Source organism: Balearica regulorum, chromosome 26 (genome assembly GCF_011004875.1).
Source record: "Balearica regulorum gibbericeps isolate bBalReg1 chromosome 26, bBalReg1.pri, whole genome shotgun sequence".
Taxonomy (NCBI): domain Eukaryota; kingdom Metazoa; phylum Chordata; class Aves; order Gruiformes; family Gruidae; genus Balearica; species Balearica regulorum.
In genome coordinates this window covers 1,000,908-1,024,396 of record NC_046209.1, presented here as the reverse complement: position 1 = coordinate 1,024,396, position 23,489 = coordinate 1,000,908, and the positions used below count along the sequence as shown (strand labels likewise).

At 66.3% G+C, this 23,489-nt stretch overlaps 3 protein-coding genes across 5 annotated transcripts; 1 reads left to right on the top strand and 2 right to left on the bottom strand.

Annotated features, from left to right (window-relative positions):
• Nucleotides 1-590: 590 nt before the first annotated feature.
• On the top strand, nt 591-2,177 carry C26H19orf25 (chromosome 26 C19orf25 homolog). The gene is made up of 2 exons (XM_075776514.1): nt 591-892; nt 979-2,177. Exons 1-2 carry the CDS (start codon nt 745-747, stop codon nt 1,173-1,175), a joined length of 345 nt encoding a protein of 114 aa, XP_075632629.1. The 5' UTR covers nt 591-744; the 3' UTR covers nt 1,176-2,177.
• Nucleotides 2,178-3,285: 1,108 nt separating this feature from the next.
• On the bottom strand, nt 3,286-19,408 carry APC2 (APC regulator of Wnt signaling pathway 2). Of its 3 annotated transcripts, XM_075776531.1 has the most exons (15): nt 19,319-19,408; nt 14,605-14,763; nt 14,396-14,486; nt 14,154-14,322; nt 13,949-14,057; nt 13,736-13,849; nt 13,273-13,350; nt 12,344-12,436; nt 11,883-12,267; nt 11,640-11,735; nt 11,368-11,507; nt 11,192-11,269; nt 10,981-11,097; nt 10,685-10,899; nt 3,286-10,592 (listed from the first exon to the last, which is right to left on the bottom strand). In XM_075776531.1, the coding sequence occupies exons 2-15, from the start codon at nt 14,743-14,745 to the stop codon at nt 5,117-5,119; spliced, it is 7,302 nt and encodes a 2,433-aa protein (XP_075632646.1). In that variant the 5' UTR covers nt 14,746-14,763; nt 19,319-19,408; the 3' UTR covers nt 3,286-5,116. The 3 variants fall into 3 exon arrangements, with proteins under 3 accessions (XP_075632646.1, XP_075632644.1, XP_075632645.1); XM_075776529.1 differs by having other exon boundaries at nt 11,368-11,735; XM_075776530.1 differs by having other exon boundaries at nt 11,368-11,735; nt 13,294-13,350.
• A 1,681-nt stretch (nt 19,409-21,089) lies between these two features.
• RPS15 (ribosomal protein S15) lies at nt 21,090-22,929 on the bottom strand. Its single transcript, XM_075736218.1, has 4 exons — nt 22,789-22,929; nt 22,306-22,391; nt 21,876-22,110; nt 21,090-21,252 (listed from the first exon to the last, which is right to left on the bottom strand). The coding sequence occupies exons 1-4, from the start codon at nt 22,789-22,791 to the stop codon at nt 21,139-21,141; spliced, it is 438 nt and encodes a 145-aa protein (XP_075592333.1). The 5' UTR covers nt 22,792-22,929; the 3' UTR covers nt 21,090-21,138.
• Nucleotides 22,930-23,489: the final 560 nt, after the last annotated feature.

Sequence of the window (23,489 nt, the reverse complement as noted above, 5' to 3'; positions counted from 1 at the left end):
GAGTGGGCGGAGCCGGGGAAGGGAAGGAGGGCGGGGAAATCGCGCCGGGATGACGTGAGGGTGGGCGGGCGTGGCGGAAGTGAGGCAGAGGGGCGGGGCGGTTTCGCTACGGTGGCCGAGAGGAGGGCGGCGGCGGGTGAGGAGAGTGGGGGGGGGGTGTGTCTGTGTGTGTCTGTGTGTGTCTGTGTGTGTCTGTGTGTGTGTCTGTGTGTGTCTGTGTGTGTGTCTGTGTGTGTGTCTGTGTGTGTGTGTCGGTCGGTCGGTCGGTCCGGAGTAGCGGGGGAGCAGGCGGCTCCGTCTGTCCTGGGGTGGAAAAAGGGGGAGGGGGGGGGCTCTGTCTGTCTGTCCTGGGGTGGACAAGGTGGGGGGGGGCCCTATCTGTCAGTCCCAGGGGCGGGGGGTGTCTGTCTGGGGAAGGGGGGGGCCAAGGAGGGGTCTGTCCGTCCTGGGGCAGGGAGGGGGGTGTCTCTGACAGGGAACGAGAGGGCTGCTGTCTGTTCTGGGGCAGCGAGGGGGCCTGTCTGTCGGCGGGGGCAGTGTGTGTGTGTGGGCTGCCTGTCTGTCCGAAGGGGGGTCGGTCTGTCTGTCCTGGGGGGGGGGCCTGCCTGTCTGGGCGTCAGGGAGGGGGGAGGTCTGTGTGTCTGTCCGAAGGGGGGTCGGTCCGTCCGTCTCTCGGCCGGGGTAGGGGCAGCGCAGCCCCCTCATCCCGTGCTGCGCCAGCCCCGCGCGTGAGGCCGCCCCGTGATGAGCTCCAAGGCCAAGAGGGTGCTGCCCACCCGTCCTGAGCCCCCCAGTGTAGAGCAGATCCTGGCCGACGTGCGGGGCACCCACCCGGCCGACCCCGTCTTCCTCCTCCCTGCAGAGCCCCACTGGGACCACGATCCCTCCCCAGGTGAGTCCTGGAGTGGGGGGAGTATGGGGGGGGGGGCAGGGGGCTCTGCCAGGCCCCGCTGAGCCCCCTGCTCTGCCCCCCGCCAGGCTCCCCCAGCCCTGGCAGGCAGGAGGCTGCTGCGGAGAAGAGGGAGCGGCTGTACCGGCAGAGCCGCTCCTACGTGGAGATGAACCAGCGGCTCCAGGAGTCCCGGGACCAGCTGAGGGACCGGTGCGAGGAGCTGCGGCGGGTGGGAGCGGCGCTGGAGCACGGCATTACTGAAATGAGGCAGAAAGCTTTCTGAAGCCAGCAGCCTCCGGCCAGGTGGTGTCGGTGCTCAGGACTCCTCTCTGTGGGCACCTTGTCCCATGGTCGTGGTTTTGCCTGCCCAAATTGGGGGTAGAGCCGATTGTGTTTGATATACGGGAGGATCTGACTTTGTTGCAACGCTGTCAGCGCCTCACTGGTGAGCGAGAGGGCTGGGGCTGTGCCACTTTGGCAGCCTGACCTTTCCCCAGGGAACGGCAGGACCTGCTGCCTGTGCCGGGAAGGGGCTGGCTGGGTGTGGTGGCAGGTTCCCGGTGCGGGAGGAAGGGCCGTGTGTGGTCCCTGCTGTTCCTAAACTTGATGCCCTCGTCCCTGGTGGGTGGCATGTCGTCCACGCCCTCGCACCGCGGCTTCACCTATGACTTTTCCATCTGGTACTGCCCCGAGGATGACCACATCGCCTCCCGCATTTCGGAGCACTTGAGGAGAAAGGGTTTTCGGGGTTACATAGAGCACCAGGACCAAGTGGCTGGGATGTCTGTCGCCCCAGCCGCCACCGAGGTCATCAAGGCCAGCCGGGTGACCATCCTCCTCCTCTCTGCCAAGTCCCTGGGTGACCCGTGGTGCCAGCAAGTTTCCCAGTGGAACCTGTATCACATCATCCACTGCTGTGGGACCAAGCTGATCCCTGTGTATGTGGGCGTGAAGAAAGCCGAGGTGCCTCCCTTCCTGCAGCACCTCATTGAGCTGGAGTACCCGACAGAGTTCTTCTTTGACAGGCTCGTGGACAGCCTGAGAAAGTCCTGCTCAGCCGTGAGCAAAACTAGACCTGCCCCATCCTCCAAAGCGACTAGCTGAGGGACCGTGGGCACCAGGGGCCAGCGTTGCATCCTGGCCAGGGGCCGGGGTGGGCTCCCTTGGCCCTGCAGCTGTGGCGGCAGGCGCAGAGTTGTGCTGTACTGCTAATAAAGGTGGTGGGAACGGGTCACCGTGACGCTGGGGATTGTCACAAATCTCATTAAAAACCCTTCTCGGAAAACTGGAGATGTGACTTTCTGTCCGCATGCTCCCCCTTTGCTTGCTGAGCAGGGGTCAGGTCAAAACAAAGCCCCTGGCCGTACCAGGCTTGCTGTGGATGGTTTTCCATGCCTGCGCCCGCCCTGCACCGCTTTCACATGGGGCAAGGGTCTCAGCGGGGCACCGCGTGGCTGGTACCAGGCTGTGGCCAGCACCAGACCACAGTGACGCTGGCTCTCACTGTCAGGACGGTTGGGGGGGGAGGTTGTGCAGCATGTGGGAGCGCAGGGCAGCCACGCAGACCTCTGCCAGACAATGGGAAATTACCTTCTGCTCCAGGTGGGGCTTGTGCTGGCCACAGGGAAGGGTTTGCCATGGGGCTGGAGGAGTGTGACTGTTGGCGGTGCCAGGAAGCGCTGCCAGGGAGGGGGCTGAGCGCGTTCACGCCATGCGGGTGCAGCTGCGCTCGCAGCCGGTGCAAGGAGCTGGGTGATGTTTCCTCTTCTCACCTCCAAGCGCTTTCACAGCTCAGTAATGTCCCCCAGCTCCCATGGGTGCTGCCCCGGCTCAGTTCTTCCCCCCTCGACCACCCACCCACCACAGTGGGCTGCTCCCTGCCAGCCCCTCACTGTGGCGGGGGTCCACTGCTGCCCATCTCCCTGCCCGCAGCTGGAGGCGACGGTGATGCTGAGCAGGATGTGGCAGCTCTTTGGGATGCTGGGGTGGGGGCCAGGGGCTGGTGCAGCCGCAGGGGCTCAGCACCCTCCCGAGGGTGAGGAGCTGGGGGGTGAGGGGAAAAGGGCTTCACGCCAGGACCAACTGGCTGTAAAGCTCTGCCCATCCCAAGCTGCCCTTCCCGGGTGTGTGGGACTCCGGGAAGGATGCTCACCCCGAGCAGAGAGGCGAGATGTCCCATCTGCCCCCGGCCATGATGGGGTCCCTGGCCCCCAGGGTGACTCCAGGGGTCCCTCGGTGTGTAGGCAGCAGTGCTGGTGTGCTGTCCTTCACCAGCCCTTCCAAGCTGCCAGTTGCTGCCATGGCTGTGAAGCAAAAGAAATGGATCTGCAAAACGCTGTGGGGGAGGTTGCAGCTCACCCCAGGCCAGGGATGAGGGACAGACAGACCAGCCCTTCTTATTTACACAGGTTGGCTTTTAATTCTTAATACTGTCCAGAGTCCCGGTAAAATAACATCCTTAGTACATACATACAGCGACGGGGGGAGCAGGGCACCACGAAACCCGGCAGGATTGTTGGCAGAGCAGGGCTGAAGCTGACGGGCACACATGGAGCAGAGACGGGCAACGGCAGGGCCGGACACTGGGGCTTGAACCCGGGGCTGTGGCCAAGTGCATGGCGTGACGCCGGCACCCTGGCACACATGAGTCGGGCACTCGGTTACGGGTCTCAGGAGGGGGGACGCGGGCTGCCCCCCCGGGGACTTTGCCCCCTGTTTCTCTCTCGGGCAGATGTGGGTGCTGGTTTCACAGCTCCGGGCTGGGCTGGATCCTGCTGCGCTGCCGCTGGCTGCGGCCTCCCAGCCACTGCAGAGCAGAGGTTCCTGCGGGCACTGGGACCCGCACGACCCTGGTGCACGGCCCTGGGGACCCTGTGTGTGTCCCCACAGCCCTGGTGTTCCCCCTGGCCTCAGTGCAACTCCCCAGAGCCCCTCGCTATGTCCCTGCACCCCCTGCATCCCCTCCACGTGTGCCTGTAGCCCCTTGCCTGGCCCTGCAACCCCCCCCATGGTGCTGGTATGTGGGGGGCCCATAGGTCACCCCATCCAAAGCAGGCAGCAAGCAGTGGGGTGGGAGGTCCAGGAGGTACCTGAGGGGTCAGGGAGCACCCAGAGCGGGGGGTCCCTCCACAGCCCATCCCGCTCCCTGGGGCCAAGACGCTTCCCACACACCCCAATCCGGGTGCAGGGGGCTGGCGGGCAGCAGGAGGGGGGTGACTCTGGTGCTTTGGGGCTGGGAGCCCCCGTGCTGGTGGGCGTAATCCAGTCCTGGATGGACTCGTGTCCACAGCACGTGGGGACACGCCAGGATCCTGGCTGCAAGCTGGGACGGGGCTCTTCCACCCCGCGGCAGGAGGCTGGGGTGCTGCAGATGGGGGTGAGGGGCCCCAGACCCTTCCCTGGGGGTTGGGCACCCCAGTGCCAGCTCAGCACCCTGTCCCCTCTCAGGGCAGCCCCCCAGCCCCATGACATGACCCTGCAAGCACCCCCCCAGAACGAGCCTGTTGGGACCCCGGCCACCTACCAGGGAGCCCCTGCCTGGCTCCTCCTGCACCTTTTCCACCCAAATCTGCCTTGAACCAGTGCAAGCACCATGGCTGCGGGTTACCCATTAGCAATCAGCCGCACACCTTAATTAGGAGCCTCCAGCAGCATGAGTGGGGGGGTCCCGGCCCCCCCACGGTCTTGTGCTCTCCCTCCACAAAGCCTCTCCCTGCTTTAATTCAGCCATGCGTTCGCTCCCCTCGTTAATAAATGAGCTGCGATTGACAGTGGAGCTGGGTGTTGGTGCTGGGATGAGCTGAAGCATGTAGCAGAGACCTGGCGTTGGGGCACGGTGTGTCGTCTTCCCAGCGTGCAGGATCAGCCCCTGGTTCAGCCTCTGCCCCAGGCGGGCGAGCGGGGTGGGGGGGGACGTGGCGACGTGGGGACACAGCCCCCACTCATCTTGTCCTGCGGCATCCATCAGCAGGAGGAGATGGTCACCGAGGCGCACCCTGGCTTGGGGCATCAGCCCCAGCACCCAGCGGGTTCCCCCACCTCTGCCCGGTCCTTGGCACTGGGAACTGCGGTGCTCCAGTACAACAAGACCCCAGGCGGGGCAGGCAGCAGGTTGGGGTGACTTGCCGCTCCCCAGCCATCCCATGTCACCATTCCCCTCCAGCTCAGTCCTGCCCAGCTCCCAGGGGGCAGGGGGTGTCGCGGGACCCTTGCCAGGGCAGCTGCTCAAGCTTGGATTTTTTCCACTGCCTTGTTGGCCACCACCGTCACCACCATGGGGCTGGGGACGTAGTTGAAGGGGGTGACGCGGGCGGCTCTGCTCGGGGAGCCGTGCCGGCTGGCAGGGAAGGTCCCGGCCGGTGACTCGTGGCCGAAGGAGATGGGTATGGTGGCCTTGGCGGGGGCTGGGGCTTCGCTGTCACAGGTGGCGTGGGCATGTGGGGGTCCCTCGCGGGTCTCCAGCGTGGGAGAGGTGCTGGAGTTGGTCTTGGTGGTGGAGAAGTCCTCGGTCTGCACCACGGCGTCGCTGGTCTTCTTGGGGCTGGGGGTGCCGGGTCGCTCCTCCTCGCCAGCACCTGCCAGTGGCAGGGCAGAGGAGGGCAGTGTGCTCTTGAGGATGTGGGGGATGTCTTCGTCCCGAATCCTCCGCCAGGTGCCCTTCATCACCACCACTGGTGGCTTCACTGGCTGCCTGCTGGATGCTGCCTCGGTCTGCTGCCGCTGTGCTGAAGCCTCAGAGCGCACGGAGAGGACGGAGGAAGGGCTGCTCGTCCTCTGCACTACGCTGATGTTGGGCGAGGACGAGTACCTCTTGAAGGGCTCGGGCGCAGGGATGCTGGTTTTCACCGGCAGCCGGGATGGGCTCTCGGAGCTGGTCCTCCGTGGCGGTTTTGCCCCAGTGGGGACTTTGTTGCTGGGCTGGGCCCTGGGGACGATGGGCCGTGGGCCGTGGGCTGCCGGCTTGGCTGCTTTGAGCTCCTCGCAGCGGGAGGAGCAGAGGAAGACAGCTGGGAGGGTGGCGTGGCTGCGCTGCGGGGAGGTGCGGCGAGGCAGCGAGGCTGCCGACTGCACTGGGGAGAGCTCGGTGCGGTGCCGCAGTAGCAGACTGGAGGATTCCTTGATGAAGGTGAGCTGGCGCATGAAGCCGGAGCGATCTGAGTCGCTCCCGCTGGAACGGGCGGACGACATCCGCACCAGGTTGAGCCGGCTGCCCCCCGGCCCCCCTGCCCCGCTGCCCTGCGCCTTGCTGCCATCCACCTGCTCCTCCAGCACCGGCATGGCCCCCCGGCCTGGCAGCACCTTCCTGCTGGGCTTCTGCATGAAGGGGATGCGGACGGGCGACTTCTGCGTCTTGGACTGCTTGGGGGCCGGGGACCTGGGGGCCGGGGTTCTGGCCAGGGGTCCTGCCAGGGAGGGTGAGATGCCTGCCTTGCCCGCAGCCGGGGGACCTTGCTTGGCAAGCTGTGAGGATGATGGCAGCTTCTTGGGTGCATGCTGGGATGGGGTGGAGGTGCGAGAGGAGCCTGAGGAGGGGGGTCCCTTGCCGATGCGGGCAGGTGGTGTCCTGCTCCTCTTGGGCAGTGCCAGGTCCCCGGTTTCGGGGGGCTTGCCCAGCCGGTGCAGGCTCCGTGAGCGCTGCTGGCTCAGGGAGAGGTTCTTGGCTGGCTGTGCCTCGGGCTTTGCCGCGGGGCTTTTCTTCAGGGTGACCCGTGGGCTGGGAGCGTCCTTGGCCAGGCTGGGCATGTAGATGACGGTCCTGCCACGGAAGACCACGGGCAGGTTGGGCACCGGCTTGGTGGGTGCCGGGTTTCGCTCTGCCCTGGCGCTTCCGCGGCCAGTGGGATGAGCACCTGGTGCATCCTTCCTCTCTGGGCGGCTCTTGCTGTGCTCCCTCCTTGCCGCATCCCGGCCGGCCGTGCTCCTGGCTCGCTTCTTCTCCTGCCTGCCCAGGGAGAGCTGCAGGGTGGACCCAACCGAGAGCCCCGACACAAAGGAGAGGATGGAGTCAGACTCAGAGGAAGCCTCCCGTGAGAGGGAGGCAGCAGCTTGGTGCAGCCAGGTGACGATGGAGTTGGCACCCTCCTGGATGGCTTGCCACTCCACGCTGTCCAGGTCCGAGCCCTGGTCAGAGCTGGCGTCCTCGGTGGGGCGATGCCTCGCCTCCGCTTTCCGCTCCCTCCCACTGGTGCCCGGCGGCTTCTGCTTGCAGTCTGCTATCCTCCGGCGAGCCAAGGGTCGCCGGTGTTTGGGCATGGCCGAGCCGATGCACTTCTGCAGCAGGTCATCCTCCGAGTTGAGATTGGGGGAGCTGGCGGACTGCGGCTTGGGGGCTTTGCCGCAGGGCTGGCCCCACTCCTCACTGCCGGACTGCGGCTTGGGGGCTTTGCCGCAGGGCTGGCCCCACTCCTCACTGCCGGAGAGGTTGGCATCGCTCAGGGAGCTCATGGAGGAGCTGAGGGAGTAGCACGGCGGGGTCTCATCAGCGATGAGGTTGTTCTGTGGCTTTGCCTTTGCCAGCCGGGGACTGGGCTCGGGCTCCCGCTGGGGGACGGGGCCGCCCCAATGCTCCCTCCTGGGCACCTGGCTGGGCTGTGTTCTGCTGCTGGACACCTCCTTGCCCGCCTCGGGCAGCTCGTCTGAGTCCTGCTCGTAGAAGCAGTAGACGGCTTCCTCCGTCGGTGTGGTGTGGCACAGCGACTGGAAGGCCACCCCATCCTCCCGGGGAGCATCCTTCCTCACGGGGGGACCGCCAGTCCTCCCCACCTCCAGCTCCAGGCTGGGTCCACTCTTTGGGGGGGGCTGACCCTGCTTCCGCTCCCCGCCTTGGCCACGACTCAATCCCGCTTTCCCCTTGCAGGCTGAGCTTAGCTGGGCAGGTGCTGAGCTGCCAGAGGCAGCTCTCCTGGCTGGGACGGTGCTGGTGCTGCCGGCCTCGTGGTGCCCCTCGGGCAGGACCCCTGTGGGGCACCCCATCCCTGGACCACAGGGATGCTCAGCCTCCTTGGTGGCCGGGTAGCGCAGGGTCTCGTCGCTCAGTGAGGCAGCGCTGGAGAAGTTGACGGGGGTCCCATCGGCCGAGTCGGTGAAGGAGTCGTCATCCTTGAAGAGGTCGCGGGTGGTGGCATGCAGGTGCTTGGGAACACCAGAGTGCGTGTGGGCTGGCACCAGCATGTAGACAGGAACATGCACTGGCTTCTTCATCTGGGGGTGCAGGACCTGGCTGGAGAGCAGGGAGGTCTTCACCTTGCGGAAGCGGGAGGGCATGGCAGAGCTGATGCACTCCTTCAGGATCTCAATGTCATCGTCGTCGGGGGGCTCGGGGCGGTCAGCCCGCCGCCGGCCCTCCAGGTACCGCTCCTCCCGCCGCTCCTCCCGCTTCTCATGAGCCACAAAATTCAGGCTGTTCTTCTCCGGGAAGGTGGGCATCAGCTTGAGCTCTACATCCTTCTGGACATAGTGCTCGTGGAGGGGCAGGGCACTCAGGCTGGAGGCACAGGAGAAGTTCTCGTTGGGTTTCTCCACTGTGAAGTAGACCATGGAGTCCAGGTCCTGGGGCAGCTGGAAGCGTTCCTTGAAGTCGGTGATCTCCATGAACTTTTTGACATTGTTCTCCCACTGGATGTTGAACTGGCTGGTCTCCTTCTCCGGCTGGCAGCCCAGCTCAAAGAGAGGTGTCTTGCTGCGGCTGGGTGGCATGGTCTGCCCAGGGCTGTCAGGCAGCTCGCTGGGACTGATGGTGCCGCTGATCATCTCGCTGCAAGGGTCGCTCTGGATGGAGCTGGCAATGGAGGGGCTCTCGAAGCTGCCGAGGGAGCTGACAGAGCTGCAGCGGCTCATCACCAGTGGCGTCTCCTGGATGTAGTTCTCTGAGGAGCTTGAGGGTGTGAGATCCTCCTGGCATGATGGTGATGACTCCCGCAGGAAGGCCTTGTCGCGCTTCGGGAAGGGGATGGTGATGGGCTGGGAAATCCCCACTGGTGTGGTCGAACCCGGATCCGCCACCTTCTCCTTCTCCTGCCTCCCATCCTCATCTTCCCCTTCCTCCATCTCCAGGATCTCCAGGGAGGAATCGCTGTCCAGGTCGTTCTCACTGTGGCTCTGCCCATCCAGCACGTTGTCAGCCGAGGAGAGAGAGGAGAGGGAGCTGCACCGGGAGAAGCAGATTGGGGTGTCCTCCACCGAGTACTTCTGCACTGACTCCTGCTCTGCCGTGGCTAGCGGGTGGGCAGGTAGCTTCTCCGGGATCTTGCTCAAGGTGTCAGCTGTCTGCAGCAGTGGAGGGGGCAGCCAGGCTTGCTTTCTGCCCTGGAGCGAAGGGTGGTGGCCGGCACCAGTGGCTGCCCCACTCTTGGCCAGGGTCTCAAGCAGGGGGACATGCTGGTAGGATGGGGAGAGTTTGATGGTGTGGACCTGGGGGTCGAGGGAGAGCTTGCCGCCTGCTTCCTTCTTCCACTCGGGCTCCTTTTCCAGCGCCTTGGGGCTGGGAAAAGTCACCATCTTCTTGGCCCGTTCGGGCAGGTCAGGCTGCTCCGGCTTGTCCGGCTCAGCCGGGTCTCTGCCCTTGAGCACAGGGGGTTCGACCTGCTCTGGCTTGCCACCCAGGATGCTCTTGAGGTCGAGCCGGCTCGGCCGCTTCTGGTACCGCTGCAGCTCGTCCCGGTAGTCAAGGAATGCAGCCCTGGTGCAGGGCTTCATGTGCTCCTTGGTGCAGTAGCCATCGCTGGTGCTGCTGCTGTTGAGGCTGTCATTGGACAGGCTGGTGTAGGCAGTCTTTAGCCGCAGCAGTGTGTGCGCCCTGCTCAGGCTCTCCCGTTTGGCAAAGCCGCCGGCATCCGAGAGGCGACACGGCGAGCAGGACTGGGCACGTGCCTCGTGCACCTCCTCTGGGCCGTACTGCCAGTCCAGGCAGTGGTCCTCCGAGCTGAGGCTGAAGCTGTCATCTGAGGAGGTGTGCATGGTAGAGATGTCCTCCACCAGCTTGTCGATCTTGGCCACCGTACTGGAGATCTTGTTGGCCAACTTCTCAGCGGCCAATGAGACGTCATCCTCCGGCAATGGAGGCTTCTTAGGCACAGCCTGCTTGCAGCTGCCATCCTTCTCTGGCTCCGGGCATCGCCTCTGTGCCAGTGCCCGGGGCAGCGCCTGTCCCTGGAGGAAGGAGGCGTTGAGGAACATGGAGAGGACAGAGGCGCTGGCTGTCTCCACACCAGTGGCAATGTTGGGCACCTCATCATCATCGAAGCAGCCAGAGTCGGAGGCATAGTCCTTCACCAGGCTCTCCATGTGCCGCGTTGGCTTCTTGGTGCTCTGGCTCTTCAAGCTCTGCTTCTCCATGGTGTCGAAGGTCTCGGCCAAGTGCTTGGCATCCAGCTCAGCCTCCAGAGCCTTCTGCTTGCGCATGTAGAGCGAGGGCATGCAGGAGCCCGGTGAGATGACGGCAGCATCCTTGTACTTGGGGGGCCGGTTGGTGAGGAGGTTGCGGAGAGCAGCCGCACTGCCCATGGCAATCATCTTGTGCTTGGAGTGGATGAGGTTGCGCAGCATGCTGACCGCCCCCAGGTCCCAGAGCAGCTCCTGGTCATGGGGGCTACGGGCAGACAGGTTCCAGAGGGTGCCACAGGCGTTGCTGACGATGGTGAGGCTGTGCGAGCGCAGGTGCTGCAGCAGTGTCTGCAGGCAGTTGTGGTCCCGGAGCACCTGCCTGCAGGATGGGGGGGTGGGGAAACCCCTGGTCGTCAGGACAGTCTCTGATCCCCCTCCCCGCTGCCATCCCCACCCCATGGTGACCCTCACCTGTAGTCCTCCCGCGTGGCGACAAGGCTGGAGACATTCCTGAGGATGCCGCCACCACTCTCGATGATGGCCAGTGAGTTGCTCTGGCACTTGTAGGTGAGGGTGCTCACCAGGAAGCCCAGGGCTCCCTCCACCGCGCAGATGGCAGCTTTGTTCTCTGTGCTGTGCGCCGACAGGTTCCACAGCGCGCTCAGGACGCTCTTCAGCGTGGATTCCTGTCCCGGGGAGGGGGGAAACCCACCCATCAGTCCCTGTCCAGCTGCCCGGCACCCGCTCCTGCTCGCTTCGGTGCTCACCTTGCCAGCGTGCAGCGCGCACCGTGTCAGCCCAGTCACACTGCCCACCTCCCGCAGCACCTTCTTGCTGTTGATGTCAGCTCGCCAGGAGAGGTTCCTCAGGATGCTGGAGACCACCTGGGAGGGCAGAGCGGGGCGGGTGGGTGTGGGGACAGTCTCCCTGCCTGTCTCCCTCCTTGGGGGAGCCCCCCCCCATGCTGCTGGCACCCACCTGGTGCAGCTCCTCACTGTCGGAGCCCAGCTGAGCCACGATAGCCTCCATGCAGCCCCGGCGGGAGCACAACGTCGCCTGCAGAGAGGGCAAGGATGGTGAGAGTGAAGCCACGGACCCCTGGCCCTGCTCCCCACCCCACAGCACACTCCCACCCCCCCCCAGTTCCCCCCAACCTTGTTGACCACGTCCCCGAAGGTGAGGTTGGTGAGGGCCATCCCAGCATAGCGGCGCAGCGCCAGGTTCAGGGGGTCACTCGTCATCTTGTGCATCTCGTAGTCCACCTGCAGCAGCTCAGCCACTGCCTGCAGCCCGCCTGTGGGATGGGACAAGGGGTGACTCAGGCAAGGGACACACACCCTCCCCCCCCCACTTCCCAGCACTGCTGCTGTTGCAGGGGGGAGGAGGGTGGGCAGGGATGCCCACAGTGCCCCCACCCTGTGCTCACCCAGCTCATTCATGGCCCGCCTGTACTCCTCGTCGAAGGAGAGCTTCATGATGGCGCAGGTGGCCTGGCAGATCTGGGGCTCAATGGGCACCGGCACTGCAGGGAGAGGCGGGGGTCAGCCCTGGGGTCTGGCACCGATGGTCCCTCCCCATCGCCCGCTGCTTCCGGCACACGTGGAATCTCGCAGCCGTGCATACCACACACATTTGTACGCACGTGCCAGCACCCCGCTCGCTCCCATACCCGCACCGCCCTCGGTGCCTCTGCCCCCGTCCCTGCTCTGCATCTGCAGCCAGTCCCAGCAGGTCTCTGAGTAAGAGCGGATCTGCTCCAGCACATGCAGCACCCGCATCTCCTTCTTAGCCTGGCCCTCATCAGGCTGGGAGAAGATGATGTTGTGGAGGGCGGCGTTGGCACGCATGCGGGCGTCCTTGGCACCGGCAGGGCTCTCAGGGGGGCCTGGCTCGCCGTCCGAGTCGTGGAGGATCTGGATGAGCAGGGGCAGGCAGCCCGACTTGCGCATGGCCAGGCAGCTCTCCTGCGAGCTGGACATGGCCAGCAGTGTGCGGGACATGTCGTCCTTGTCCCGTGTGGCCAGCATGGACAGGAGCCAGAATACCACCTCCACCTGCAGGGCGGGAGTGTCGGGGTTAGGCACGGCCGCCTCTCCGTGCAGCCCACCCCAGCTGGGCTCCCCCCTTTACCTTGCTGCTGCCCAGGCTGCTGCCCCCCTCCTCGGGGTGGGTGGGGGGGTCCAGGCTGCCATCCCCCTCCATGCCTGGCACCTTCCCGCAGAGCTGCAGAGGAGGGGGGGGGGGGGGGGGAGGTTCGCACACATCACTCTGGCCTCCCCTGCCCAGCCCCTCCCCACCTTCCAGGAACCCACTGGTGCCATTCAATTCTGCAGCATTTCCCAGTCGTTGCAATTGTTGCTTTCGTCAATGCCAGGGTTGTATTTTAAGCTGGAATTGGGGCTGATCAGGGAGGGGGCTGCCACAGCAGCAGGCTCGGTAAAGGAAGAGTGTGGGTGAGGCGAGCAGGGTGGGCAGCGTGGACTGTGCCGGGGCCAAGCCTCTGGCACTGCTTGTGTGGGCTGGTGATGGAGCGGCTGTGCAGGATGTGGGGCTCGCTGGGGCAATGGAGGGGCCGTGGGTGATGGAGGGGGCAGAAACGATGGAGGGGTGATAGCGATGGTGGGGCCATGGGTGATGGAGGGGCTGGGGGTGATGGAGGGGCGAGGAGCAATGGAAGGGCTGGGGATGATGGTGGGGGATGATGGAGCCGTGTGTGATGGCAGTGCTGTGGCGATGGTGGGGCCATGGCAATGGCAGGGTGCCCACCCTGGGGGCTCTGGTGGCCAGCAGATGCTGTGGGAGCCACCGTGTCGGCCCGCCTGCTGCGCGCCGTGGCCTACTTCTCGTCTCCATGGCAACTGCCCATTTCACGGTGCCCAAGCCACACAAAGCCCTGGCTGTGCTGCCGGCGGGTGATGGGGACAGGATGAGGACAATGGCAGGGGGGCTGTGCCTGGCCCCTTCTTTCACCCTCCCCAGGCTCCATCACCCTGCGGGGAGCAGGATGGACCCCAGCGATGGCCCCTGGCCCCAGCTGGGCTCAGCCCCCTCCCTGCTACCTGCGGCTCCGGCTGCTGCACCTTGTCCTGTGCCTCCATGAGCTCTTTGTCGATCTGCTCCAGCCGGGATGCCCGGATCTGTGGGGGTAGAGCAGGTTTCAGCAAAGGCCGGGACCCCCTGGGGTCCCCTGACACCCCCCCCAGAGCCAGGTGTGAGGGTGCACGGGGCTGGGGACACCTGGGTGCAATGTGCCAGGGTGCACAGGTTCGAGGGTGCAAAGAGCTGGGAGTGAGGGTGCATGGAGGTGATGCAAGGGTGCACAGAGCTGGGTGAAAGGAGCTGCATGTGAGGGTGCAAAGACCCGTGTTTGAGGGTGCAAAGAGCTGGTGCAAGAGTGCACGGACCTGGTTGCAAGGATGCACAGGGCTGCGTGTGAGGATGGGGTGGGAAGGCAGCTGGGACCCCCTGGGCACAGGACGGGGGCAGCGAGGAGGGGAAGGGACGGCTCCCACCCGCTCTGACCTGCGCCCGCTGCACCATCTCGTCGGCTGTCCCAAAGCGCTCCTCCATCAGCGAGCGGATGTGCTGGGCCTCGAACTCCAGCTGCTGCCGGATGAGATCCATCTGCATGGAGAACTGGGGTGGGGGGGGAGGGGGGCGGGGGAGGTGGCATGAGGGGGGCAGGGTCCTGCCTGCACCCCGGGGCCAGGGGAGTGCCGGGACGTCCCCGCTTACCGTCTCCACATGCGGCAGCTCGTCCAGGCGCGTGGCCAGGCTCTGCAGCTGGGCGTAGTACCACACCTTCTCCTTCTCCTCCTTCTCAATCTCACCCAGCAGAAAGCACCTGGGGAGGGGGAAGCCCCATCAGCATGGCCCTCACCCCGCGCCCCTGCACCCCCCCCCCCCCCCAGCCCCATGCATCCCCCACCCTGGCCACCACCTCTCCCGGTCGAGCTCCTCCAGCTGCCGGAGGGTGGCTCTGCCAAGGTCCCCGGCACTGTCCCGGTGGGGCGCGGGTGGCGGTGGGTTGTCCTCAGTGCTTCCCCCGGCTCCGGCCACCTCTGGGGGGAACTTGAGGTTGTAGAGGCTGGTGATGTCCATCTGCAGGGCTGGGGACGAGGACAGCTGTGTGACGGTGGGCTCAGCAGGGACCCCCGTTCCCCACCCTGCCTGGGCACCTACCTTTCAGCTGGTCCAGGACCTCCGTCCTCCCCGAGGACACCATGACCCGTGCCTCCTGCTCCAGCTTGCCCTGGAGGTGCTTCAGGACCTCCTAAACCAGGGATGGAGCCATCGAGGGGGGGGGGATGTGGAGGGAAGCCCCATGGCCCCTTCTCCCCCCTTGTCCAAGTTCGCCCCCCCCCCCCCCCCCCCCCCGGGCTTGTCCTCACCTTCATGTCGGAGGTCTCATTCTCCAGCTTGGAGAGGTGGTTGGAGTTGTCCTCCAGCTCCCGCCGGAGGTGGCTGTTCTCCTTCTTCAGCGCCTCCACCTGCCGCACCAGCTGGTCGTACGAGGCGATGGAGCCGGACATCTTCACCTCCTCCCGTGCCTGGGGGGGTGGAGGGGGGGGTAGTATGCCGAGGTGCTCCCTGCAGCCTCCTCAGCACGTTCGCTGCCCACCACCAGCCCGGAGGACCCCCGAAACCCACCCCCCCCACCCCCCAGGGAGGGGGCAGAGTGCCCCGGCAAGAGCTGGTACCCCCCCAAAGCCTCCCAGAAGGGACATCCCCAGCACAGAGTGGGCATCAGGCCCCGTCCCCCCCGCAGGCAGGCAGCTCTGGCCCCCCAGCACCCTGCCAACACCCTGCCAGCCCCTGCCTGATTTCCATCCTCCACAGCAGCTCAGCCCTCCTCTCCCTTCCCCCTTTGTCTCGCTTTTGTCTTCTCCTTCTCTGAACCATCTCCCGCTTCGCTCCCTCCCACAGCAGGGCCAGCCCTGGCCCCCCCTGGCAGCCCCCCTGGCCCCACTCTGTCCCCCTGGCCCTCCCAACCCCTCTGTCCCCCCTAGCCAGCCCCACCCCCCCCACAAACCTCCTCCTTGCCGCGGTGCCCACGGCCACCCCTCACACCTGCTGGGGGTGGGGGGGCCACACTGCGCCAGCACACGCCGGCATGGGGGACGGGGACCCCTCATCACCGTCCCAGCGGGTTGGGCTGGTGGCCAAGAGCACGACGGCCCCTGCGCCGCCTTCGTCAGCACCACGTGTTTGCACAAGTGTGCGTGTGCATGCAATGGGTGTGCACAGATGGGGGGGGTGAACAGCGGGGGGGGGGGGGGGGGGCTGCCCTTCTCCCCCCCCCGCCACTGCATCCCCATCTCGACATGAGCGAGCGCCCCTGGGCTCATCCGCCCTCCATGTCCCCTGCAGCACAAGGGCAGGATCAGGCCCGTCCCCCAACTGCAGCGGGCTCAGGGACGGCAGCTGCTCAGGGCGGCGGCACAGATTGATCCCCTGGCGCTGCCCGTGTCCTGCCCATGCAAAACTGCCCTGCAGCATCTCCTGAATGCCCTGGGATCCCTCTACCTCCCTTTGGCGGGGGGGGGGGGGGGGGGTGTGCAGCACCCCCCCAGCCAGCACAGAGCCCCCATGGGGCAGCAGTGGGACCCCAGCACCCTCCCCAAGGCACCACCAATGTCCTTCCCACCCCAGGAGTCATCCCGGCCCCCCCTCATCCCTGCACCCCACACCAGCCAGGAGACCTGCCCCCCCCCCCATCCTGTCCCCACCTGGGTCCCACTACAGAGTGTGCCCCCCCCCCCCCCAGCTCTGCCCATGCCACCCCGGAGCCGGCCGTGCTTCTGGAGGGAGACAAAGACCCCACAGTGCAACGCCCCCCTGCCCAGACAGCAGATAAATAACCCCCCCAGGAGGGAAACAACCCCCGGGAGGGCTGGGGTTGGGGGGCAGGCGGGTAGCAATGGGTGGGAGGTGGCGGCAGGACTGGAGTGTGGGATGAGGGATGCAGGAGCAGGACACGGGCTGCAGGATGGACAATGAGGGATGCAGGATGAAGGATGTGGGATGAAGGATGAGGGATGCAGCATGACGGATGCGGGATGAGGGATGCAGGCTCAGCAGGACCTCCCGTTGCTATGGCGACAGCAGATGGGGCAGCGCAGCGGGGGTCCGTGGCCCTTCCCCAGCACCCCCCCAGACATGGAGGGGTTCATCACAACAGGGTGAGGACAAAAGCCGGGGAGTCCCACGCCTGCAGGGCAGCACCTCCCCACCCCCCCCAGCACCCCAAACCTCTCAGCGCTGACGGAACTGCTCAGAGTCAGGACACACACACACACACACCCCCCGCCCGCCGCTGGGCTGGGTTTGGTTATTGCTTGACCTCCCCCTCCCCGAGGCCGCTCTCAGGGTGTCTCCGCCCTGCACGATGCTGGGGTGCCCCGGCTGCCCTCCCCACGGTGCTGTGTCATGCTGCAGCCAGTCGGGACGGGCTGGGACATGCGGCTGCTGTGCACCCCAGCCACCAGCCCCATCGCATGGGGGGGGTGGAAACTGAGGCACCGAGCTGTTCCCTGCTCCCGGGCCCCCCCATCCCCACAGCTCTGCAGTGACAGCTTTGGTTTGCAGGAGGTGGGATGCTGCTGGGGCAGACAGCGGTTGGAAGAGCCTGGGGGCTGCTGCAGCCCCTAGTGGGGTGGTGGCCAGTCTGTGGGACCCCCCCTGCAGCTGGGGGTGGGGGGTGGGGTGGGTGTCTGTCGGTGCAGCCACAGGGCTGCCAGCCTGCCCCAGCTCCTGCCCTTCTCCAGCCCTGGACAGGAGCCTGATGGGGGGGCTGGGGGTTGATGGGGGGGGTGTGCGTGTGTGTGTGTGTGTGTGTGTCTGAGCTCCGGACCCCCAGGGCCCCTGGCAGGGATGGCTGAGTGCAGTGGCTCGCAGCAGCGCTGGGGATCTGCAGCCTGCGGGGAGGGGCTGGTGCAGCGGCACCTGCATTTGCGAAGCGTCTAGACACAACGGGGAAAGGGGGGGCGAGGGCTGCGGTAAGGGGGGGGGGGGGCAGGGCTGAGGCTCTGCTCCTGCAGCCCACTCTCCAGCACCGTGATGGTCACTGTCCCACGGGACCCGATGTCCCGTTTTCCCCCACCCCGAGTTGCCAGGGGCTCTGCGGCGTGGGGTTGGTGCCAGGCATGGCCCTGGGCTGCCATGGGCACACCCTGGCAGGGGGGTGCAATGGCTCAAGGCCCTCGGACCCAGCTGCTCCGACACCCAGCAGCTGCCCCTCTCTGTGCTCGGGGTGCCCCAGGGCCAGCTGAGGCAGCTGGTGGGGCCTGGATCGAGCACCCCACTGTGCTCCTCCACGCTGCCCACTGCACCCTGCTGCCCACAGCACCCACCGCTCTCTCCCCTGTCCTCCCTGCACCATCCAACCCATGGCATCAGCCTTTTGCACCGCACCGTGCCGCCTTGGCTGGGGCCACCTTGGCCTGGGCAGAGCAGGGCTGGGCTGGGGGGAGGGGGGGGGGGGGGGGGGGGGCACCCCACACACCCTGTAGCCCAGTGGCAGCCCTGCAGACAGGGACCACAGTCGGCCCCAATGCTGCAGCACCAGCCGAGCGCAGCCGCCACCAACAGAAGCCACATCTGAGCCCCCCCTCCTCGACCGGCTGCGGCTCCCGGAGCCCCTGGGGACATTAAACAAACAGTGTGTTGTCACCAGCTCCTGCTGATCGACTAGGTCGCGTGCGGCGGCCCCGGGGACCCCAACCACAAGCCCACCCCAGGGAGTGCCAGGCCAGCCCCACGGTCACAGCCCCCCTGCACGGCTCCTGGGTGGCACAGGGACATGCAGGGCACACGCAGGGGCACACATGGGGACACTGGCACAGGGGACCTGCTCCCTCCCCATGCACAGCATCTGGCCTCCCCTCCTCCCCGGCCCCGCAGCACCCGCATCCCTCCCACTCCCCTGCACAGTGGCTGCTCCCCCCCACACATGCACACGCGTGCACACACACACATCATGGCCATTGTACAAATGTGGATCCCTGGCAGGGCCCCACTAGGGCAAGCACTGGGGTCCCTCTGCACCCCCCCCGCAGAGACTCTCCCCATGCAGGGAACCCCAGGGCCAGCCCCCCACCCCAGCCAGGGCAGCCGTGGGAACAAGATCCAGGGCAGGAATGGTGCCCACTCATGCCTGTGGCAAGCACCCACCTCACACCCTGTGCCTTTGGGGGGCGAGCTGGGGACAACCCCTGCCCAGGGACTGGCCCTGGGACTCCTGGGATCCTGCATCCGCAGGGATGTGGGGCAGGGCCTGGGGCAGGTTTGGGGGTTCAGGGTTGGAGGGGCAGGGTTGGAGGGCTGGTTTGGAGGCCGAGGTTCTTGAGGGGCAGGTTTGGGGGGGCAGGTTTTAGGAGGCGGATTTGGGGTGAGGGTTTGGGGCTGCGGGTCTGGGGCTTCAGCCCTGGCCTCTGGGACCAGCCCCACTGAGGGAGCAGTTCGGTGCATCGGGAGGGGCTCCGCGGGAAGCCGAGCCTGCATCGGGAGCAGCGGGGGGATGCTGCGACCCCAGCGGGGCCCCCCTGCAGCCACGGGCCCTGCTGCCCCCCATGGCCCTGCCCGCAGGACGGGGATGGGGATGACGATGAGGGTGGGGATGGCGATGGGGACGGTCGGTGCTGCCATCCGCGCCCCCCCCCCCCGCCTGGGGGCTCCGGCAGAGCCCCGGCATTGTCCGGCCTTTGTCCCCGCGGTCGGGGCTAAATGCTGCCCGATCTCCACCCCCCCGCCCCCCCGGAGCCCCGATATCCCTCGATCTCCCCGGTCCCCCCGGTCCCCCGGGATGGAGCCGCGCCCGCCGCATACGGCAGATTCAGCGCAGCCAGGGCCGGGGCACCCTCCGCCACGGGGCGAGGGTACAGATCGGGACCCCCCGGCTGCATCCAGCTCTCCCCCCCCCCCCCCCCGCAACCGGGCACCGTACCCCCCCCCCCGGCCCGGTCCCCCGGCCCCCCTCGGTCGCGCAGGCCCCCCCGGGCTTCCCCCCCCCCCGCCATCTGCGGCGGCTGCAGCGTCCAGAGCCTCCGGGACACTCGGGGGGTCGGGGGGGGCGCCCGGGGGTGCTGAGGGCAGGTGCGGCCGTACCTCATCCCCGGCGGCGGCGGCGGCGTTGCGGAGCTGGGCGAGGAACCGGCGCGGCCCCGAGCAGCCGCATCCCGCCCCCGCCCCCCGCCGCTCCCGGCCGGGTTTTGCAGCCGCCGTTAGAGGGCAGCAGGCGGGGTCTCCTCGCGCCCCCCCGCGTTGTGCCGGAGCAGGGGGACAAGAGGTCCCCCGCTGCCCGTGGAGGGCTCCATCCCCCCCCCCCCCCCGCCCCCGGGGGTTGCAGGATCTGCCCCGTTCCCCCTGTCTGGGGCCAAATGCGCCCCCTCCCCCCCGTCCCGGGGCTGTCACCGCGCCCGGAGGATCAGTCCTGGGAGCCTCCACACTCTGCCCGGTGCGGGGCTGAGCTCTGCAGCACCCCGGGGCGAGCAGGACCCCCGGTAATCAGCCCCCAGGGGCGACAACCCCCCCCCCCCCCCCTCGAGCGGGGCCCGGCTGTGACAACCCGGGGCTGTACCCAGCCCCGGGCCTGATCCTGCTGCTCTGCCCGTGACCATTGCGCAGGGCAGGGCTGGGGGTGCACACACAGCAGAGCCATCCAGCCCTGTACCCCTCCCCTTGCCAGCAGAGCTGCACAGGGACGGCCAAGGTCAGGGCCCCGGACCACAGTGATAGCAGACCTTCCGTAAAGGACAAACGGCCACACTGGGGAGATGGAAAGGGCCGGTGTGCACGTAGAAGAGCTGAAGGGCTGGCACCAGGCCCGAGAGACCCCATAACACACTTGGGGATGGCGGTGGGGTCAAGTCAAAGCCACCTTCCGAGCCTGATGCGCCCTGAAGCCCCCGGGCACGGCCCCGCTGCCCCCCTCCCCTCTGCCTGTGGCCTGGGCAGATCCAGCCAGCACCCGGTGCCAGCGCTGAGCCTAGTGGCTCCCTGAGGCCTCACAGGGCAAAGGCACAGCTGTTTGAACCCAGTAAAACTGGGATGAGATCGTCGGCACATTTGCCACCATCTCTGGCAGCAGGAGGCTGCAGCCACGTGCCGATGTCACTGCCCACCCGAAGGCTGTGAGGTTTTCCCAGCACAGCTCATGCCAACACCCATCGCCGTGATGCTCGAGACGCACCAGGGCAGAGCGGCAGTGCTGGTGCTGACGTGGCAGCCAGGGTGATGGTAGGGAGGAAAACCAGAGGACAAGTGTGCCAGGAGCAGCAGGACGGTGACAACCAGCCCCTCCAGTGATGGCTTTGCAGAGCAATGCCGGGGCTCCTCACTGCCACAGGGGACAGGGACTCAGGCCAGCAGCTTTTGTGGAGGGTGAAGCCTGAAACCATGACAGAGGCTCTCGGCTCAGGTGCCGGGGCAGCTCCTGGGACAGACTGGATCACCCACCCGGATCACCTGCCATTCCTCTCAGTCCAACTGCCTGCCCCCTCAGGCACCGTCACCGAGCCAAGACACCAAAAAACTTCGGAAACCCAAACTGAACTGAGAGAATGGTTGTTTGGGATCTTGGCAGCCTCCCCCCAGAGAGGGACTGGTTCTGAAGCCCCGGGAACCTGCCCACCCCCTCAATTCGGTTTACTTCCACAGCTAATCTCCAGCAGTGCTGCGAGCGCTTCACCACACTCCCGGGGCGATCCACACATCACTGGAAACGTCACAAAGTTAAATGGAGGGAAGTGCCATTCACCACTTCCCCACAAAGAACATGGACTCTCATTTATCTGATAAACCCACTTGGAGAGAAGAGTTTGCTGCGTGTGATTACTGAAAGCAGTGCTAAAAAAAAGGGAAATCATCAAGAAAACTTGGAGAAATTTCTTTATTTACACGTGGAAAAGGGTCCTCGTGGTGCTTCGCTACTTCAAAGGAATGAACCTGGAGGAGTGGGTGGCGCCAATACCGGGTCGGCCATGCTTCACCGGCTTGTAGGTGATGGAGAATTCACCCAGGTAGTGACCAATCATCTCGGGCTGCAAGAGAAAGGAGAGACCTGCGTTGGAGGCAGCGACGCGGGCTGGGGGCACACACCACTGGCCTCCCCCAAACCACCCTGCAGGGGGTCGAGGAGGGTCAGAACCCTCGTCCCCATGGCAGCGCAGCCGGTTGTTCTGGGAACACTGTGCATTTGAACTTTCAGGCCAGATTTAATGCCAAGTAGAAGCAGAAAACGCCATTTAATCCCATCAGCGGTATCAGGTCACATCGCCCCGCAGGTTATTCCACTCCCAGGAAAGCTCCTGGATCCGATTCATCCGAAAACGGTGCTGGTGGGCAGGGTGCCAGGGCTGAGCGTCCCCGGCCCTCCCAACTCAGCAGCACACACGCATTCGCAACAGCCACGCTACCTGGTTACTTCAAAGCTGCACTGAAGCCTCAGGAGGCCCCTCGGCCCCTCCACAAGCTGCCCACCCTTGGGGTGGGACACTTTGGGTGTCCCTCGGGGCCAGCTCTGCTCCAAGGAGGAGTCTCAACCTCCCCCCCAGACACAGGGCAGGAGCAGGGTTACACAAAGTGTTAAAAATGAGCTGGACACGTTTCAAACGCTCAGCTCAACTCAGGACGCAGCTCTCAGGCTGCTGCCGGGACTCCTCACCTTGATCTCCACCTGGTTGAAGGTTTTGCCGTTGTACACGCCGACCATGCTGCCCACCATCTCAGGGAGGATGATCATGTCCCGCAGATGGGTCTTCACCACCTCCGGCTTCTCCATGGGTGGCGCCTCCTTCTTGGCCTTGCGCAGCCGCTTCAGCAGGGAGTGCTGCTTGCGGCGCAGCCCCCGGTTGAGACGCCGGCGCTGCCGGGCGCTGTACAGCTGCATCAGCTGCTCGCTGCAAGAGACGGAGAGAAGGAGCCCCGCGGGGACACCGCGCTGGCAGTGTTAACTGCTCAAGGCCTTCGAACAGCCGTGACCCCTCCAACCTAGGGGTCCTGCAGCCGTTCACCGCAGCCCGAGCAGAGCCTGACAGCTGCTCGAGCTGCAGGAACAGCCCCCCCCCCCCCCCCCCCCCGCTGACAGCTCTTACTAGGACATGTCGAGGAGCTGGTCCAGGTCCACCCCTCTGTAGGTGAATTTCCGGAAGGTTCGTTTCTTCTTCTGCTCCACCTCCGCCTGCAGCCGGGAGCACCGCGGGGGGGGTGTCAGGGCCGCCGGGCCCCGCGTTCCACCCGCCCCACACATGAGAAGGCTGCAGGCCCCGAGCTCCGCACGGCGCCCAAGCCGTCCCGACAGCCCCACTGCCGCCGCAGCCCCCTCCCTGCTCCCTCCCACCGCCAGCGCCCCTCAGCACCGCCGAGCCCAGCCCTGGGCAACCGGGCTCCCGCCGCACTTAGGCCTAGCTCGGCCGGGGCGGCCACGGACCCAGCAGGGCCCAGGGGAGGCCAGCCCCCCGCGCCCCAGAGAAAAGGCCGGGCCGGCCTCGGCAGCAGCGGCGCCCCTGGCCCCGGGCTGCCGCCCCCGCGAAGGATGGATGCCGATTGGGGCCGCCGGTGCCCCAGCCCGCACCCACCATCTTGGCCGAGTCTCCGCGGAAAGGACCGCGCTTAGGCCGGCCCTCGCGAGAGCGGCGACGGGCGGAAGTGGGGAGAAGCCCCGCCCGCCGCAGCCTCCAGCAGCGCTTCCGCCCTCACTTCCCTTAAAGTGGCCGCGGCCGGCAGGACCGCGGGTACAACAGTGGGGTGGCGGCGGACCGGAGAACCGCTGTACGGTAGAGCAGAGCGGGCTGCAGCCTGCCCGCTGGCCTGGTTGAGGCACCGACCCTCCTCTTCCCCCCCCGCTAAACCTGCTGCTCCTCCTACAGGGCCGGCGGCGGGCGCTGCAGCGAGCTAGGGGCTGTGGCTGACCAGGCTGAGCCCGGAGTGAGGGGCTCCAGGAGGAGACGGACAGACGGACGGAGCGCAGCAGGGCCGTGGAAGAGCCCACGCCAGTGTGGGAGCTGAGCGGCTGTGCTATTCCAGTGGGTGGCACTGTGAAACTGCTCCTTCCCACTGACCCAAAGGCACCTTTATGGCACGGCTACCGGCTGGGCTCACCGGCACCCCGCCTTGCACCAACGCTGGTCCTGGGGGAAGCACCTTCACCGTTCAGCATGGCCCTTCATCTTCCACTGCCTTCCTGCTTTCCCAGCTCAGCCTCTGAGCAGAGGGTTGAAGCAAGGACAGAAGTCCCAGACCAGCCGACAAAGCCACGCATGGCCACATTGGCTGTTAC